This window comes from Ricinus communis, chromosome 2 (assembly GCF_019578655.1).
Source record: "Ricinus communis isolate WT05 ecotype wild-type chromosome 2, ASM1957865v1, whole genome shotgun sequence".
Lineage (NCBI taxonomy): Eukaryota > Viridiplantae > Streptophyta > Magnoliopsida > Malpighiales > Euphorbiaceae > Ricinus > Ricinus communis.
In genome coordinates this window covers 4,573,674-4,594,934 of record NC_063257.1, presented here as the reverse complement: position 1 = coordinate 4,594,934, position 21,261 = coordinate 4,573,674, and the positions used below count along the sequence as shown (strand labels likewise).

The 21,261-nt window shown below is 33.2% G+C and overlaps 2 protein-coding genes across 9 annotated transcripts; one reads left to right on the top strand and one right to left on the bottom strand.

Moving 5' to 3' along the window:
• Nucleotides 1–343: 343 nt before the first annotated feature.
• Nucleotides 344–10,247, bottom strand: LOC8288074 (sucrose transport protein SUC4). 8 transcript variants are annotated; one of them, XR_007214598.1, is made up of 7 exons: nucleotides 8,973–10,247; nucleotides 6,023–6,768; nucleotides 5,519–5,582; nucleotides 5,383–5,426; nucleotides 2,678–2,837; nucleotides 1,110–1,170; nucleotides 344–692 (listed from the first exon to the last, which is right to left on the bottom strand). XR_007214598.1 is itself a non-coding variant. In XM_048370503.1 (6 exons), the coding sequence occupies exons 1-5, from the start codon at nucleotides 9,487–9,489 to the stop codon at nucleotides 2,679–2,681; spliced, it is 1,530 nt and encodes a 509-aa protein (XP_048226460.1). In that variant the 5' UTR covers nucleotides 9,490–10,247; the 3' UTR covers nucleotides 344–692; nucleotide 2,678.
• A 1,960-nt stretch (nucleotides 10,248–12,207) lies between these two features.
• Nucleotides 12,208–13,321, top strand: LOC8288075 (protein ZW2). The gene is given in 2 exon segments (XM_002509960.4): nucleotides 12,208–12,614; nucleotides 12,616–13,321. Coding segments are annotated over 2 exon segments (654 nt in total). The 5' UTR covers nucleotides 12,208–12,503; the 3' UTR covers nucleotides 13,159–13,321.
• The last annotated feature ends 7,940 nt before the right edge of the window (nucleotides 13,322–21,261 follow it).

The following is a 21,261-nucleotide window of genomic DNA, read 5'->3' as shown; positions in this document are numbered from 1 at the left end:
AGGGAACAAGATCATGCTATGGTTGTGGGTTAACTTAAGCTTAAGCCAATAACAATAAAAGGGAGGGAAGGAAGTGAGGTCCTGACAAGTGATTGAATTGAAAATATTAAGTGTCAAATCTAGTGGATCTTTTCTTTTATAATGGGGTACTTTTTGTAATTAATGATATTAAAACAGAGTGAAATATTATATGAAATGAGTGTGATTAAAAAGGTTATCTTCATGGGTATGTGGAGGTAGGTGTTCTGTCAAGAAAGGGACCACTAGAGAGAGAGAGAGAGAGAGAGAGGTGATGTGTTAATGGTGGGGGGCGATGGCCGTATGGAGAACCGGCAGATGGAAGAAAGGGAACACTGAGAGACAATTACGTGCTCCAATTGCAACCGTTTACTTTGTATCCCTTTTTTCACAACAGAGATGACTCTGTCTCTCTGTAGGAAGAGAGCCTTGGCTGTGTCTGTATTCTGTATGCCAACAGAAGAAGCAGCAGCCCTACCATCATCACCTTGCCAAAACTAATACAACAATTCAAAACTTTTTTTAAAAAAATGTTTATTTTGTTTTCTTTTGTCTGAGCAGCAGCTTCAAAAGAAAAACTCAGTTTTCCTTCGTATTCCTGTGTAAAATATTTGTTACTCTGAAGTCCATACCGGCCCATGTCAGATTCCATGTGTCTCCAGCTCAACAAGTTTCTGTAGATGAGAGGTACGTGTCATGAAATGGAACCACTAGACAAAAATTAGAGTGAAGATTTCTAATTTCTTTTTTATAATGAATGAAGGAAAAAAAGATAAAATAAAATTTCGAATTTAGCAATCCTAATTGGGAAGTGGGGTTCACCCAATTGTAGATCCCACCAGATCGTAGTAAGAGAAAATGACAAGTTTTAGGATCACATGGTGATGCCATCGCACTGGTACTGTCAATCAGAATACCATTTTACATCAAGTTGTTGTTATAGTGGAGCTCACAGAGAAGGAATTTTCCTGGCATAATAATCAACTAAATCCAATACCAAATGCAAGTTTCAATGGAGGAAAAGGATATGCAATAACGACAAGACATTTTCAGGATTTGACATTAATGGGATAAAAGAAAGGGTTATATACTTCTCTAGAAACAAGAACGAATTCATCAGATTCCATCCTCCTCATCCTGCCTCTTTCTTCCCTGAAAAAAGGTTGATGCTTAAATTTCAGAACTACAAGTCACTAGTAGGAGATACCAAAACATCTCTTTATAAACCACACATGTCAACATGCTTTGTGAGCTTGTAGCTGGATTCGACTTGTCTACTAAAATGCAAGCGTTCATGCCTCATCTCTTTGCAGAGGTAAGCTACAACGTCCCCATGATCGACTATATATATTCCCAAGATTTCTGACACGCAAAAAATACCCATTCTAGAGTCCTCAGCATATAAGACCGAAGGCCATACTTTAAATTTACTATTATCAATGTACGAAGAGCAAAAGAACCCTCAATAATGATATCCTGCCACAGAATTTCTTTAATCACTTCTGGCATGTCTTCGTTCAAGATTGAACGATAACTAGCTCAGCTCCAACATTTGCAATCGCAGGTCAGTCTTATAAATGATTCTCAGGCCCTTCAGTAGAAAGCTCAGCACTCATTGAAAGCAAAACAGGCTTTCATAGATACTGATAAGTGCAATAAACACAAGAATTTATTCCAATGTTCAGACACAAGCAATAAAAAAAACAAATTTATATATATATACAAATCATAAAGAAAACCTTTCCATAAAAATCAATCAAGCCTTTTGAAATATCAAAGCATAAAAAGACATGTCCCCATCAAGGTTTCCATCAGCACAACTCACATACCGATGGCCACCAAGCACAGTTCACCACATTCATACCCCAAATTCAAGCACAAAAAAATTGCACGAGATTCCAATGCAGCATGCCTGGACCACCAATGGGCAATCAAACATTACCTTCTCTCTCTCTCTCTTTTTTTCTGGTATATCTTTTTTTTTTCATGAGGAATAGATCCCCATCAGCAGCAACTTATCTTGATCGTGAGGAAGCAGTCTTTGAGAAATCCAGGGCTTCGCTTTTTCTTGGCAGCAGAAAGCTTATTTTCATTGGAAGAAATTCTTGGCAGAACTTAACTAATGTTCTTGCCCCTTATTCATCAATGCCTATGACACTTATTTCACGCTATATGAGGTTCCCTTCTGTTTAACCATTGTTTAATTATAGCTTGTATTGCACCTTTTCTAAATTTATGTAGGGTGTATTGCAAGCAGAAGCCCTATGCCTAGAATCTGGACAAATCTCACTATTTTTAACTACAGCTGACTGTGCAGTTGGCCTCCCTGAAACTTTTAACAAGTTCCCAAGCTTCAAAACTTCTATGAAGTTTCACATTTTCAGGAAACTCAGGCTTGTATTTTCGCAGATGAAAGCACCTTCTGCTCATAGCCAGTGCAAATACTATGCTGTCAATAAATCCGATGAAATTGCAACCAATTCCTCACTAGTTTGTACAACAGAAAAGAGAAGGGGAAATGTTCACAAAGGAGACATCAGAAATGTATTCATTTATTAATCAACAGAGATAGAAACTACTATTTACAACTTCTTGCTACTTGTTAACAATTTGCATACAAAATTGACAGTCATCAGCAAAAATAAGCACAAAGCAATACCTCAAGGGAGCACCCTGGGCTTCGGGGCACCAGACCGAGGAATACCCAAGATAGCAATGACTCCAGCAGCAAAGGCTGCTAGTGCACCAACTACAAAGGCTGGTGAGTTTCCACCTCCAAATAGCTGATCCCACGGTCCACTTCCAAGGGACACAATCACCTGATTTTAACAAAGATTTACTAAAATCGCTAAAAGAAAATAAAAAGAATTGATATACTGATAGATTGTTTTTTCCAATGGATTTCTTTTCACATTAAACTGTGCCACTGGGATATACACCAAGTTAATTTGTCTAAGATTGAGAATCATGGGTAGGAAATAATTGGAACTCGATTTGAGAGGAACATAGATATTGCAAAAACACTCTCATGAACTGATTAGCAACTAATTTTATATCAGATTGCAACATTCTAAAAATAACACAACATCAAAGACTTCTCTTGACTATGGAGTTTAAACTAGCTTTCGAATTACATCGAATGCAATTAAATTTTACAAATTCATAATGTCAAGTGGTGCACAACTTTTCAGTGCTAGGCCATCTATATATTGGAGGCAAATTTAAAAATAAGCAGACTTCTGGTTACTAAACAGTACAAGCACAGTTAAAATCAACCTTTGCTTTAAGTTCACACTTTTAACTGCAAAACTCAAACATAACTTTCACAAGAGACAAAAGTTACAGCAAAGATACTATCAATTTTTATGGTGCCTAATGATAAGATGAGTCAGTATATCTGATAGAGGACACCTGTTTGCTTTAAATGAATTAAAGCTGGATGAGGTTCATAATTGCGAAAGATCGGATCAGAAAGATTAATATTGCTTTCACTGTAGCGGAATTCATTAAATGAAACTGACTAGAAATAAGTGACTGGAACATTTTTCTATAACTGCAGAATAACATATATATAATTTTCATATAAATGGATCATTACATGATCTCTCTACACATAATCATGCTAACAACAAATCAAAAGGCACTACAAGAAATGATGTTTTCAATTACAAGGATCATATTATTTTCAATTAGAAGTTCCATATGAAAGAGTTGAAAACTTAAAAATCATTTAGATATTGACTTCAAAATCATCTTAGTAATTCAACAGAAATATCTTGTCTCCTGTATTTTAACCCCATTTATGAAAATCTCATAATCTAGTACATGCAATTAGTCTACAGTTACCAAAATTTGAAGCGACTATGAAAATTACAAAAACAAAAATTAAATCAAGCGATTTGTTGAATAGAATTATTGATAAGGTGCCAAGCAACAGAATTTGCTCAGGTTGTCATGTTATGGATAACAAGGCATCAATAATAGGAAAAAGGTTCCATAACCTATTATTCCCTCCTATGCACAACTCCAATGGATAATCTTACATCTAAAGTAATCTCATCATCTCATATATAATGCTGTTCCAATCATGCAAAAGAAAATAACCTAACTGAAGCCACAAAACAGAAGGGGGCAAAATTCACAAGGCAGAATAATACCAATGAAGCATGGACACAGAACTTTCTGAAAAAGTGAGACATGAATATGGCAGGGTGCATATATATATATATATATATATTGACAATTATCATAAAGCAAATTTATGTAAATAACATTCATAAAAGTTAAACTACAAGTCTAAAATATTTTCAATCTCTCAAGAATCTTCCCACCCGTGACTCTATCAATAAGGTATACAAGAGATTTTAACATAGAGAGAAAGTGAGGAACAGATCAAAGAGATAGAGAGGTAGAGAGAAACTTTTCTTTCTGTTGAAATAAGCGTGAGAGATATAGAGATTAAGCATGGCTAGGGTTTTCTTAAAAGACTTATGTTCTATATTTTTATAACTTCAAACATTATTTTATAAGTTATTTTAAAAAGTACCCAATGTTTTTCAAATTTGTCCTGAAGTTTTGCAAAGTTTATTACTTCTCGTGTCCCCGACATGTCCCCGCCTGTAAAAATAAAAAAGAAGCAAAGGGCAAGTTTTTTTGGCGTTTCCCCGGCGTGCCCCAGAGTGTCCGACACGCATTCAGCAACCCCCTAGGAGTGTTGGTGCTTCACAGAAAGTACTCTTTATGGTCCTATATATTGTTAAAAATCTAATGAATTGAGTTAGTCATTCCAGCAGAAAGCTCAACATCCACAGCACCAACCTTGTTAATTTCTATGGAGGAACACATACATTATGGTAACTGCCTCCATGCAATCAAGTGAAAATGGCTTCTAGTATTCCATTACTGCATGTTTTGGTATTAATGGAAAGCCGGAGTTCTACCTAAACTTCACTCCCCACCAATCAACTCCTTCACCTAGACAAAGGTCGCTTAACACTCAACTTAAACTGCATGTTCCCCTCATGCTACAAGTCAAAGTAACTAACATTATCTTTCACCCATTCTTTTAAACTAATTACCGAGCTAATTCATAAGTAGCAGCATTCCAACAAAGACTAGCACTTTTGACATTCAGGGACACTAATAAACTTATTACCAGTGCACAAATATACCTATCAACATATTGCAACTTGTTTTTGATGTTGTTTAATGTTTTTAAAGAGCATAAAAGCTTTTTCTGTGTTTTTTTAGAACAAAGGTAAGATTTTCGTTTGATTAGCAAATGTAGTTAATGTTGCACAGTAAAAGAAAAAGGAGATTATGTATACAAATTAACAAAGAAATATGCAAGGGGCAAACAGCAACCTGTGGGATAACAATAGCCAAATTTAAAACACCCATTGATAAGCCTGCAAAGAAAAACAATAATAATAATAAATCAAGACATGCTGATCAACTACCTAAAGAAATAGAAAGTGAATAAGAAAAATGAATTTCCCACCTTGACCTAGTCCCAGTGGCTCAATGCGTGAAGAAATCAAGGCATATGGAACACTGTAAGTGATCTGCAATGAAATAATGTATGATATCAGTTTTCCTCAACTAAAATCTCACAGAAAATGCTTAGACAGATGTAATACTTAGACAGATATAAGCACAATGTACAAATTATGACCTCCTTTCTCTACAGAGCATGATCAAGACCCACTAAAAGCAGCACATTCTATGTTTTTCTTTAAATTTTAAGGGTGTCCATGGAAGAAGCACTTTAAGGCATCAGACTACAAGATAGTCCAGAATTTTAGGCCTCAGCTATGACCACATTCCTTAGAAGATATCATGCTTAGCGTGCAAAGAACAGTAATATATTTCATAATGCAAGGTGCATGAAAAACTTAAGCTCAAATTTCCTTCTTTTCTAATTCACAAGCAGCAGAACTGCATATGATTAAAAATGCTTATCAGAAGACCACATAGGTTGGAACTAGGAGAAGTAACAACTTACCGCCAATGGAAAACCAAGAACTGCAAAAATAATTATTGCGGCAATTACAATGCCACTTGGTGGTAGATCATGACCTAAGTAGCCAATATGGTTTGCGATGTAGGAGGTTATAAGCATTGCAAGAAAGCAAAGAGCCATAAGGATGTTTGAAATTCCCCACATGAAACCAGCTCCCCACTTCCTGCAGAGCTTTTCCATGAGCACAGATGTTAATCCAAGAATAACTGAATTAACCATAAGAGCAAATGCCCCCATTCTAACTCCACTATTATAATTATGTCCATCATTTGGTGCGCCACCGTAGATTTCTCGGCCCATCCAATCAGTGTCAAAGAGAAGAAATGGAAACCAGCCAATCCAATTTAAAGCAGTAACTAACAATATTGTCCACACTGGCCATGGGAAATATCTAAACGTCCCAAGCAGTTCCCAGAGGAAAGCCTCTTGTGCATGGCCTGACTGTTCTGAGATTTCTTCAGTAATGAGAGGGGATCGGTCGGACAAACCTATTGGCGATTCTTTAGTTGCTGTGATGCTCATATATGTGGTAATTACCATAAAAACAATGTCAAGATAGAAAGCAGACTTCAGATTGGCACAGTCAATGTTGCATGCAGAAGTAACAGTAAATGGGAAAACCTTGAACCAATTACTGAATGATCCAGTGGCATACCCAAGAACATTACCAACTGCCATGAATAGTGAGAAATAAGCATTTGCCACCCGAGTCCTGCGATGATCCTTTCCTAGCATGACAGGGAATTGCCAAAAACAAATTGTCAATTTATTTGCTGATTTTTTTCTTGTGAATAAGATGGTATGCACAAGAAAAGATGAGCATTAATAATCCAAAAAAGAAAGAACCATGATCAATGTACAGTATTATTTTATTACAGGGTACACCTATTTGTGCATAGAAAATAAATAGTGAACCTTTTTCAAAAGGTACTTAGTAGGTTTCCAGTTAAGGGTGAGAAAACAGCACTAGCAATTTTAACATCTTCAAAAAAAAATTCTGACGAATTCTTTTTTTCTTAATGCTATTTAAAGTCGAAATAGCAGATGAATTTTTAATCTCTTAGAAGAAACACGAGTAAAGAATTACGTCCGGCCAGAATCCAGTCAATGGAATTCCATGCCTTAAACGACCAGCATCTTTCACATGAAAAAGAATAAATCAAACAAAGCAAAGAAAGGGCATTTCTTCTTTCTGGTTCTCCAAGGAGGTACTAAACTTTCGTGAATTGGGACTAGTTCAGTGCTATAAAGCACGGATTTTATGAAACAACCTTTCCTCATTTCAGAAACATTTCCGAACCATTTCTACGTTTCAAAAATGAAAAGATATTTTCTTGGAAAAACATTTTTTTCATTTAAAAGAAATCATAATCCTATTTTTTTTTATATACTTTAATGATTGAAAATTAATATGCTCACTAAATTTATTACTTTTTGTACTTCTGGTGATACTTACTCAAGTGAATGCAGTTTTAATTTTATTATATAAAATTAAAACTTATATATAATACCCCTAACTTTTCAATATTTATACATTTCTCCCACATTTCCATTTTTATATTTGGCCATTATCCTTGTATTTGTTTCAACATTTTTGTTCCTATGTTACATAGGTTCAGTTTCTGACCAACTTGATATGAAATTAGCATATTATCCATCTTGATGGAAGGAGTGAATCAAATTCTCAGTTGTATCCTTCACAAGTTTAACCACATCAGAAACCTTCCATTTATCATGGCATATCAAATTTTTATGAGAAATGTGATGAATTAAAATAGGTTTATGAGGCACTGCAATTTATAGCACAAAATCATTCAATATTACAGTAAGCAGTTAACACTAAACATACAAAATATAGGATATCGCTCAAGTGAACACACACATATACTTATATACAGATAATCATGCCTTCATGATATCACCATCATACAAATTATGTTAAATGCTGAAACATGAAGGACTGACAACAGCACAATGCTCCAATCAAAAAGTGACCTAGTTTATAATCTCACTTGTGAGAATTGGAAGGTTCCAAGTTCAAGTATACTATCCATTATGCACTAATTTGTGGAAGTTTATAAAGGGATGGGCCACCCTGTTGCGAGTTTATAAGAGGCATGGGAAGCCTCTATGTGGAGCGCATGGCCTACTCATCTAATGAATAAAAAAGATATGAAATTGAATGACAAGTTACGTTAAAGAATAAAATAAAGGCACCCACTTGGTTAATATATCTAAAAACTTGAGCAGGTGTTAAGTTCAAGTCGAGCTCTCCACATTTCTAACTCAAAAGAAAACATAGTATTTTAGTTCCAAGTCAAACTCTGAACATTTTTAACTCAAAGCAAACATGGTAATAAAATAAGAGATATTAGGAAAAAAAATCTGTATTACATATTATTGGAACCGCAGATATTATTCCCAAAATAAATAAAAAATAAATAGAAATGGGGCCCACACAAATTAACGCATCTTTACAGTGGGGTATTATATTTATATCAGATTAGATAAACCTCCCAACGTAATTAGCAACAAATATAATCTACATTTACGCCAAAACCACCGCGACAATGCCTGATGGAGACGCCAATTGGCAATCGCTCACCAACTAGTCTTGACCCCACTAGCCACTCAAATACTCCAAAATACAAATAATTTTTCTTGAAAAAGAAAAAACATTACACCGATAAATCATCTTTTACAGGGACATAGTCGTCTCTTTAATTAAAAAGTTCCCATTCCGTCAAACAAACAAACAAACAAAGCCCACTAGTTGCGCAATTATACCATTTTTTTAAAAAGGAATGCAATAATACCATCTTAAATAAAGGTAAAGTAAACATCAATCAAACCTTTTTAAATAATTAAACATGTTCATCTTAAAACAAAATAATTAATTAATTAATAATTAATAATTAGGGTTTCGATTTACCAGTAAGATCAGCGAGAAGAGCTCTACAAGGACCTTGAGTCATATTATTAGCAACGTCAAGAATCCAGAACCCGATAATAAAAACTGCAATAGCTCTTGGTCTAGTTTCACCTCTGTCACCAAGCAACCATCCGATGTCGGCGGAGTGACCGATGATTAAAACCGAACAACAAATCAATCCAGCTCCGACAAAAATAAACGGTCGACGGCGACCAAACCTACTAGTGCAACGATCACTCATATGGCCCACTAAAGGCTGCACTACCAAACCCGATAATGGTCCACATAGCCATATGATACTGGCCCACGCGTGTGGAATTCCAAGCTCTTGAACGTACGGTGTTAAGAGAGAGAGTTGTAAAGCCCATCCGAATTGTATTCCACCGGCGATCGACGTCACGCGTAGTAGCTTCCGCAGAGAAACTCTTTTGACTACCGCGGCAGGTGGCCGAGCCGCCGCTGTCGCTGATGTTCGAGCCGCCCTGGCTCGACTTTGCTCCGCATGTGGGATTGGCATTACTTCGTCTGCTGAAAAACAAACACGCGCGCGCAGGCACGCACGCACTTGCTATGATCTCTAATAGCTATATCTAGTAACTGCTTTCTGTTCCTGTGCGCGCGCTATTTGTCTCTCTCTTATTGACTGTCTGTTTCGTTGTGAGTTTTCTTTTGGAAAACTGCGAACTGAAGAGATGGGAGAGAGGAAGCTGAAGTTGGCGGTATAGCTTGATGGTTTTAAATTATGTAAATACCCTTATTTGTTTGATAATATTACGGATAAGCCTCAGCTAGACAAAAGCAGCGGAAGGGTACGAGTGGAAAATGATGGAATAGACAGAGGGCAAATGTTAGACAGAATTTTATTTTTTAATTTTTTGTCTAGGAGGGGTTTGGGCTCTGGCTTTGGTTTTGGGGTTTGTGATCAACTGCTAAAAAGTTGCCTGTAAGGTGACGTTTGGTATACAGAGCTTAAATGACAGAAATAGCCCTAGAAAAAGGTTATAGAAACGGAACGGGGGTTTTTGTAAATGTTTTAGTAGTGTTTTTCTTTTTACGTGTGGAGGTCGTGTAAAAGAGAGATGGTACTGTGGCTGTAGAGGAATTGAAACCTTTGGAGGAGGTTCAGGCGTCCGAGATCGGCTAACTTTTTTCTTTTTAGGTACGAGCCAATGGGGCCATAGATGTTTACTTTTTTGCCTTTCCTTTTTCTCTTTTTGGTTGCGGTACCCATTGGTATGCCTTCTTCCTTTTTCTTTTTATTGAACCCTTCAATTTAATTAAAATGTCAGGGGACCCTTGTACTTTTCAAAATTGATGTTTTAAGCCCTAATATAACAGCTATAGCGCAACTAAGTGCATTATAAACACAGTTAAGGCGTGCATATACAATGCTCGGGAGACAGAAATGATAAGGTGCCTTAAACAAATAGTTTATAAATTCCTAGATTCTTTTTTCAAAATAGAAATTCTCATCCAACGGTGTACCTTGTTCATCTAATACTATTATTGCCACCACTTATAGCTCTCCTCTAGCAATATAACTTGATCCAATACGTCATCATATAATATGGTTTTTCCTGAAAAATAGTTTTAAAAAGAATCAAATTCCACTTAATGATTTAAACAGTATAATTAAATATAATTCAAAATAAAATTTTATATTTAGTAGTAATCCTTGCTTAGCTTTGGGCCTGAGCTCAATATTGTGATTTTTTCGGGGGGCAATTAAATTTAGGTATTGAAATATATAATGTATATTTATATATATGCGCATGATATAAACTTGATGATGAAGTGATACCCGCGGAAATCAATTAATTGCTTTGGTTGCTTTATGCTGTTGTAAGTATCATGCTATTCTATGATATTATGGGTCCAAGCAAAAACTGATGGATGATTCATAATTGTTTTATTATTGAAATAATTTCTTTTTTTTTTTCTTTTCGAAATAACATATTGTTGTATAATCAAATTTTGGGTCAAAAGTCTATATCTAATTCCTCATAGAAGGAAATTAATTTAAATCTAACATTTTTTTTTTGTCCAAAGCGATCTCATTTTTACAGAGCACTAGAAAAATATTTGAACGGCTTTCATTTTCTTTTTTAAAAAATTTATTATATTATATAATTGTAAAATGAAAAGAATATTTATTGAATCACAAGAATGCCAAGAATATTTTTATAATTTGGCATTTATATTTCTCTTTTAAAAGAGAGTGTTCAAGTAAAACAATAAAAGATAAAAGAACCCCAACACAAAGCAACATACAAGGAGGACAGCATCATCTTATTTTGAGTAAAGACGATTTTTTTTGTGAATTAGGTAGGCTAGTGTGTTTGTCTTTGTATTTCTTCTATAATCAAACAGCATTATTGTAAATGCAAACTCAGAACGATAATGGTAAATAAAGGACAAAGAAACAACTATTCTATAAGATCCAAACAATCCCTCCATGATTAAGTGAGAGAACATGGAGCAACGTATCTATACTCTAATCACAATTGCTAAATACAAATTTCCTTACGCGATGAGACTTGAGGGCTTACACTGTAACAGCATCATTAATTTAATTTCTTGCTCAAGGATCCGGTTGACTGTGTTCTTTTTTTAGGCATCTAATCAGGATGGAGAAAAATAGAAGGGGTTTGTGAACGTTTTACATTGCACTAGATGTGCATGATGGAAACAATTGAGAGTCTTTGGGGGCGAAGCTCTTTGTTTTCATATGACTAATGGAAGAAGATGACCATTTTTATTATTGTATAATATACCGGTATATGATACACGAAAAAAAAAAAAGATGATGACGTAATGCATTACGTGGAGCAGAGCCTAGGATCTGGCTAATTTTTTGGAAAGTTTGAAGTTTCGACATTATTGGGCTCATGGGCTAGTTATTTGGGGTACATCCTTTACTTAAGGATCAATCAAAGATGGTGGGCAGATTGGGACATTCACAATAAGCAGCCTCATGAATCGGTTTGGTTTGGATCATAATTCACAAAGCAAAAATGGGTCACGCTTAATTTGGATTCAATACAAATCACACACAAACACATTAGTCAATTCAAAATGGGAAGAGCAAATTCAGGTACCGCAGTTTTGGAGGGTCTTAAAATTCTAATTAAAACAGGAACCGGATGTTCCAGATTGTGCAAGTACTGTCCTTAACCTAATAATCTAATTTATTTATGCCCTTCTTTTGATGTTGCTGTTCTGGGAACACCAATTCACTAGCATGACTGAGGAAGTTGCTAAAACCGCCTATGGTCCAATGTCGGTAGTGATGATAATACGCAAAGTTCTCGTGGCCTGTAAACAGTAAACACCTACCGTCCATTCGCCTCTGTTTCTCAGCCCAGCACCGCCTTTAACCACAACCCTCCAACAAGGCGACAACAGCTTCCATTTTTCTTAAGAATCCTATTAAAGAATCAAATCTCAGAAGAAACCGACATTAATTTCGTATAAAAACATAGTGTTCCCATCATCAAGCTGCTTCCATATAAGTCTCAATGTTTCAGCTAAATGCCAGGTGCAAGTGAGAACTTTGAGACATTCTTTAACAGCTGGCTCAATCGCCATGAAACTCTACTACAACAACTGCTCAACTCAATTGCACCTGGTAATGTTAGAAAACACAGAGCAACACAAACACTTGATCGCCCAACTGTTGTCTCACTACAAATGCTACTACGAAGAAAAGTCCAATGCTGCTAGAGAAGATGTGTTTCTTTTCATGAATCCACCGTGGCTCAGTTCTTTCGAAAGAACTTTGCTTTGGCTAGGAGGATTCAAGCCATTAGTTATGTTTAGGTTAATTAACAACTCTGTGACGGACTTAACACCTGAACAGAGCGAAAGAATTGAGCAAGTCAGATTCGAGACAAGGATAGAAGAGAGAGCATTGACAGAAACAATGGCAAGCGTTCAAGAAAGCTTGGCGTCGCCGCTTATTTTGAACTTGTCAAGGCGGTTTAGGCAGATGATCGACGGGGAAGTGTCGGAAATGGAGGCAGCCTTGGAAGGGTTGAAGACTGCAATGTTTGCACTGTCGGAGAATGCTGATGCGCTTAGAAGATCGACTGCAGTGAATTTGTTGGAAGTCTTGAGTCCAGCGCAGGCAGTTAGGTTTTTAGCGACAGCACTTAAGTTTCAGTTACAGGTGATGAGACAAGGATGAAGGAGGTATTGCCTACTGCCGGTCACATCTTCCGTTTTCAGCCAAGTAAAACAAAAATGGACACCAACTCAGAGAACAACGCCCTGTTCTAAAAATATTTTCCTCCCGCCATGTTCGCTCAATTTTTCACTAAAAGAAATCACAACAATTTACCTATTTATTTCGTTGTGAGGTACTCTTTGTTTAATTGTCATTTGAGATATTTTCAAAAGAAAAAAGAAAATTTCCAAAAGAAAAAAAGAAAGTAGTTGTTCACTGAGTAATTTTTCCTTTTGATAACTTCCTGTTTTGGTAAAAGTTGAAAGTTTGAATAAGGGGTGCTTTCTTTGAGATATGACCCAAATGTTCAAATTTCATTGCCCAAGTGACAGCCCAATTCGTAGGCCCAAAAGCTTACGATTTAGATAGACAACTAAGTTGGGTAACAATTTTTGACAAGGCTGACAACTCGATAACAATTGACAAACACATGTGTTGCAAATTGCAACGATATATTGTCTTTTTTCTGTGGACGAATTAAACTTAAATTATGAATCAAATCCTCCATCAATGAGTTACAAAGATGACAAGAAGGGTAGCAACCTCAAGAAAATAAAATAGAAATTGTTCTCAACAAAGTGGCCTTTGCTACCCAGTTTGGCATTTTATTAGAAGATCAATAACAAAAATTAACAGTTTTTGAATAAACCCTCCAAGATATTGCTTCTACATTTGTGGAGCACTGATGAGGATTGGCTAGACCTTTGACCAATTACAGGCTATCAGTTTCAGAAACACGATGAGATACTCCTCTGTATCTGGCCAAGATTACTGCCAGCTGAAGAGCGAAGGCTTCGGCAACTAGAGGACTGCGAGCTGCGGAAACAACGTAAACCCCATCGATCAACCTTCCTCTGTGACGATCATAAGCTGCATCTGAGCAGCAACATGTTGTAGGTCAATGGATCATTAACACTTCCAGTCCTTTTTCTCTTTTCATGATTCGTTCCAAACACTTCCAGTGGGAATTGGAAGATTCGTGAAAAGGAGGTGTTACTAAATATGTGCCAGTGCCAACTCAAAAAGAGAAACCGTCTTAAATTTTAAATCTAATGAACATAAAAATACAAATAGTTGAAAGTTTATATATATATATATATATATATATATATAAAGGAATTAAATTTTGAAATTGCCTACAAACAGTAATTGAGATGTAAAAAAAATATAGATTTGATTTTTTTTTTTGTACACTAAATTTGTATCCAATATTGATATAAATTGTATTATCGAATTTAAGTGAAAAGTTACTTATTTACTGATCGAATTTCATGCTAAAAAGTAATTGATCTTTCCAAATGGAATTGTCTGTTAAAATTTGCTGCCTTTCTACACGATCACAACCTTTTTACTAAATCCTACAAATTACTTAACTCATAGTTTTAATTTTTTGAAATGCTGCTCAATGGGCTAACAAAGGGCGGATTGAAGAAGTAGCACAAAGCATAGGATCAACCTTCTAGATAATTTTGGAGCTTGCGTAGATAAGGATTGAAAATGCCAATACTCATGATATGATTATTTATTTGGATGTGTGTGGACTGGTCAAAATGACATGACATTATATCAAATAAATACATTTCTCATCAACATATGTTTTGTAGAATAAAATGTATTTTAACATATAGCATAAACTTATTGGATTAGTCACCCACAGAAGTTTAATAATGGCATATGCAATAAAAATTAGAGAATTAATAATAATAATAGCAGATTTGACTTATTAATTTTATTGGGCAATTAAGCAAGACCATGGAAGTTTACTTCAAAGTTAAATGGGTGTTGGACTGAATGAATAAACTAGAGTTGCATAATTGAATTTCTCAAATGCCCATTGAGGCTGCTGGTTTTGCCACTATATGCAGCAGATTAAAACAAAAGAAAGCAAATGGTAGTAATACTAATCTTAATTGAGACAATTTTTCCAAAACAAATCATGGACTATCATCTAATATGAGTGGATGAAGTGAATTAAGAGGTAGAAGGGCCAAATCAACTATTAAAGAAAAGAAAAACTAGGATCTATATATCACTTTGATGATACATCCAAAACTCAATTATTATAGCCAAATGAAATAATAATAAAAGTTTGGGTTGGAAAAAGGGGTCAAAGTTGGTTTGATCCAGTGGGCTCTCTCTCTCTACTGAGTGGAAATGAATGTTTAATTAAAACAAAATGCTAGTACGAGTGATGGGGCGTTGTGACCTGTGACGCACCCTGCACTTCAACACCAGACTTGGGTTTCTTTAAACAAAATGGGACCCCTCTTAAATATATGAAAAAACAAAGCCACGATCTCTCAATTGGATTTCAATTCAATGCGCATGAGCATGCACATATATGAGTTGTCGGGTATCTGAATTTGTAAACATTTTGCAGATGTAGAAAATATGCATTGCCAGTCGGGAGGGAGTGGGCCGATTGATATAACACTTGTGAGAATTAAAGAAATTATGGGTTGTCTTTATCTATCCATATTAGTCGAAGTCTACAACTCTATAAATATTAATATAAACAAATAAATTACAAAAATATATAGCTTATAAGACTCTAATAAAAAGTGATTAGTTTCACTAATAAAATCAATAATTATTTTAGCGGACGCCACAATAGCAAATCAGACATAATGCAATTACTTTGGTGTGGGTGATAGAGGGATAAATTAACAAGGATAAATGTGACCGAGTAGACCTAAGACCCGCAGTGCATAATGAGTAAGTGGGTCACAAATACTGATGTTTCTCTTTCCAATGGCAATAGCTAAATTATTGGTTCGATTTCCTTTCTTATGGATTTAGTGCTCTTTTCTTTTCTATTATTTTCACCTTTTTCCTTTTTATATTATATGTGAGAGCTTATTGGAGATGTAATTATCACTGATGGCATTATGGGCAATTAATTATCAAGGGCGCGATGCCTCACCAGTTCTCTTTGCCAGAACACCTTCTTTTCGCCATTGAAATGAAATTTCTTAATTTTCTTTATTTAATATGTTAATTCTTTTATATTTTCTTTTCTTTTTTATTAAAGACTTATTTAACCCCACAAATTGTTTCCACTAAATAAGAGCTTAATAGAACATAAACTTACAAAAATAATGTAGTTAAATCACAAATAGCTAAAGAGAAGAAAGATTAACAGATGATACATATGGCATACGCAATTTTTTGCTACAATATCGGTCGGAGATGCCCTTCAATCTATACTTTATTGTTGGGAATTTTAAAACTATTTCCTATCATTCTTTTACTTTTTTCAACTTTTAAAATTTCTTTTACAATTTATTGGAAATTTCTTGTCCAGTTTTCCACGCATTTACACTTAGAGAAGGATTATTGTTTATATTTTCTCTCACTATATTAATATTCTACATCTTATATATAGTATTTTTAATAATATTTTATATTTTTTATTAAATTATAAATATTTAATTCTCTATTTCAAATTATTCTGAAATGTGTTTGTATTCCAATAATATTTTTTAATTAGTATTTTATTAAAAAGTAAAATGAAAGAGAAATTAGTAAGAAGAATGAATGTGACTTTTAAATAAAAAATTAAAAAAATAATAATAAAATACATTTAAAAAATATAGCTTTAAGTTATTTTAAAAAATAATCATAAATTAAAAAATCTGTTAAAAATTTAATTTTTATATAGAGAATAAATATAATATAAATATTTGATATCAATTAGCTAGAGTTAGACAAGAGCTAATAGTTGCTAAAAAGTAAAACACTAGTGCTTTTGTCTTTAAAGAGGATGAGGTTGAATCACTAGTGAGCCTAACATTGAAAACACCCAAAAAGGAGGATCTTAAATAATAATAATAAATTGGCTAAATCCCAGGATTGAAATAAAATGACTAAAATTTTTAATTTGCAAGAAAGTTGAAAATTATGAAATAACAGTTTTGAAAAAAAAATTAAAAATTCAGGATTAATTTGGTGATATAATCCAACTTAAACTTTTGATTTTTACATCGTCACTATTATTATTTTAGTAAATTTTTAATTGCTAGATACTAAAATTAAGAAGTATTGAAACTTCAAAATTCTTTTAATAATCAAGCCATTTAAAACATTGTAAGCTTATCGGAAGACAAGTAGTATAAATTTGGCACGGCAATTACGACTTTAATGTAGGTAGGGGCAGGAGGGGGAGGGGCCTTTTTAATCGGTGAAGTTGTATAGCGACTGCCAAGGGCTTACAAAATATTGTCGTTCAAAGGTTCCTATGGCATTTACAATTTGTACAGTGACATTTGTGTCAATTCTTGTGTCTCCTGTCTCCTCACAAGTTCTCATCCGTTGATTTTATGGGTACCTTTAGGATTCCTGATTAATATCATTGTCATAAGATCTAAAGAGAAGGTTATACACGTCCGTCTGATATATATGCAGCTTAATTATTGAGTGGTGATAGTTTTCACATGTGTTTTGCCTGCAGACCTTTTATTAGGATTGTAACCTGATTTAAATTATTCGTAAACTATTTTCTAATTAAGAAAAGAAAATCAATTTTACTTAAATTAGAGCAGCAGTTGGCATTAATTCTTTTGTAGAAAATGATATCGAAATGACCGAATGGGCACTTAAGAAGATAAATATGATTTCCAATCTCAAAGTGAAAAGTTTTGAGTAGCAAAGCCAAGCTATAAATACCGACCAAAAACAAAGTTTTTATAGTTGGATGAATTAGGACATGAAAATGGTTGCCAGTTGTCTTTCTGATTCACATGGGATTAGGGTCGGTCAATCAGAAATTGAAATACAGAGTTGTAAATGCAAGAACGTCGCTTTAACTAATTAATAAGTGGTCCTTAATTACGTATTAAATCCGATCATATTTTTTCCATAATTTTCATTGTCCTAATATATGTCACTGTCTTTTTTTGTTTGCTTAATATTTGGCAAATGGTTTTCAATGTGTCCTTATGACATGGTTTCTCCATTCCCTCCATCCATTCATAATTATGGATAATTTTGTGCTAATGTATATCATTAAATGAACGATTACGTTGATAACTAAAATATATATATATATATATATATATATATATAATTTTGAGAAGAAATTCGTACAATACCTTTCATTTTATCCCCACTTACCATTCAAATATAATTAATTTTTTTTTTAGATTTTTTACAATGCATCTAACTAAATCTTTCAGAAAAACAATATGTTTAAATATTAAATTAGTCATGAAAATAGAGTTGAACCGAGTATGATTGCAAAGTTCAAGAGTCATATTATAATCTATAAACGTCACATAATTCATTCTTCATCGACCGTGCACACATATATGATTGTATATAATCAAAAAATTTGATTGCAATTGAAAAATCAAATTTAATTCAATGATTAGATATTTTTTTTCAAATATTTTATTCGTCTTATAAAAATAAGCTTATTTCTTTTATTTATCCCAATTTATTTTTCCTCTTCAAGAGTTTAATTGATTTTTTTCTTAATTTTTTAAATATAATATAAACTACCATATTATTTCATTGTAGAAATTCCTTAGAAAAAGTTATAATTAAGTTAACTTCCTAGTGTAAAAATATAAACAAATATATTTTGATATCACGTCATCTGATTGCTACAACTCAATTTTAATCTTCCACTTTAAATAAGTGCGTATGTAAAATCACATTATGATTTCTTTTATGGAAAAAGCAAAGGGACACAACTACGTTAACTTTAGTTCTTCTTTTCTCAAACCTTTTTCTTTTCTTTCTTTCTTCCATTTATCCTCTTCGCTTTTTTATTTGCTTTCATCCTTCTGGTCTTGGAAGAAACCCTTTTTTTTTTTTCCTTTTCTTTTCTTTTCCTTTGCTTTACCCGTATGAATAACTGCATATAATCAGATTATTTTCTTGGATTTTAATTTTAAATTCCGGAAAGCTTAAAACTAAACTTAGGATAAATACCAGCAAAAATGCATAAAGCCTATCAACTAATAATAATATATTTATATATGATGCTGACATTAGTATACTAATATGTGTAAAGAAACAACTACCCGCCAAAAGTCGATGGGTATTTATCAGAAAGACAAAAAGTTTATATTATATATTATTATTACATATAAAAATGATAATGTAATTAAACAGATCGAAAAGATCATATAACAAATTACCATTATTTTCAAACACCTGGCAAATTTATATACTAAAATAATGACATTGACCAAAAGTGCACTGATCAATTGCCATATGGCAAGCTTGCATAATTTGTATCTTAATTTTCTACTAACTAGCATAATAAACTTTAATCCAAATGACTATACACTGTTAAAGAAAATACTATCGGTTTAGTTAATAGTTTAACTCTAGAGGGTTAATCTAATACACACACTGTGTTGCGTGCACGTTTTTTAAACATTAAATTTTTATTTTAGAAATGTTTTATTGCAATAAATAATTTGCTTTATTTTTACAATAAAGAAATTTAATTATCTGTCTTTTTTATATATTTAATATGATATTTTTTTTTAATTTTAATGTTATCTTTATATTAAAATAAATATGAGATTTGATAATATTCATGAAAAGTAATTTAACTAAATTTTTCATAATTAAAATTCATTAAATATTTTCTTATTTAAATCAGCTATTAATAAATGATTTTTTTTTTCTTGAAAATAGATAGAAGCTTCATTAACCAAAAATAACATTGCAAGCAAGATGAACAAGAGAAGAAGAGACTTCGTACAACTAAATAAATGCATCATTCAGACATTTCATACCGTCTGCGGATGCCAGGTGCATGCCCCGAGTCACTTATTATTTGCTACGATACCAACAAGACAATACGGACAAAATCATGAATTAACTTAGAATTCAGTTCAATGGAACAATACCATAAATTAACTTGGAATTCAGTAAGATTTTGTAAGAATCTATTCATCAAACTAACGACGTATAACTCTTTTATTGATTAAAAGAATTACTCTCTCCATCTAAACACTTTTAATTTATATATGGATTAGAAATGTAAAATTTATTATTTTTTTCCTTATTTTTTAAAACCCTTATAAAAAATTAGTTATAAAACTATAATTAAAAATATAAAATACAAATAATATTTAATGTATTAATTAATAATTAATAAAAATATATATAACTTCCTTTATTAAAAAAAATAATTCTATTTTTGATTCATTATTCAATATAATTCATTTCTAATTTTTAGTTTAATAAGTATATTCATTAGCTTTAATATTATTATATATATTTAATTTTTACATCGCTTTTAAAAAAATTTAATAAGATATTTTAGAAAAATAATGATAAAATTTAATGATATCAATTGAAATTATTTTTTGAAAATATTAATTGAAGGAGTAGTATATATTTTGGGACGAAAAAGAAATTAGAATGCCTAAATTGTTTTGAGAACGGAAATCACAAGATTTAATTTGTTTTGATTCTAGTTGAACAGAAACACACGATTGGTCTTGGGATTATAAACCGGAAATTAATGAAATCAAAGGGAACTAATTATTCTCTCTGCCAACTAAAAATCTTCAAAACGACAAACAAACCCATCAGCAAGCCCACTAAATCCCAAAACAGACCGATTATTACTCTATTGATTAAAGCCAACGCCACTAAGAACATCGTCAAGGAGCGTAGAAGTCACTTTCCGATTTAATTATTTCTAGAAGGTGCGCCCCACTGACCAGAACATGAGACGCATATTCTTCAATCTCCGGAATACAGATCTTGTCTTTGGTTCAAAAAGTGAATCTCACGCGCATTATTAGAGAGTTATTATTTTATCTTTGTGTGGGTCTAGATAACATTATCCACGTGGTTGCTAAACTGGCGAAGCAGATTTAAAGTCAACGTCGGCGGCTTGACGCTGCCATGCTTTTTTTTTAAACCACCCATTGCCTGCCAAGATAATCAGCTATTACCGTACCCAATTCAGCTTCTTTCAGTTCAACTTATTATATATATATAAGAATTTAGTACCATTGTTACAAGTAATACATTTTTGCATTTCATTATTAAAGGGTTGGAATTAGATGACCAGATTATTATCTAATATTTCTT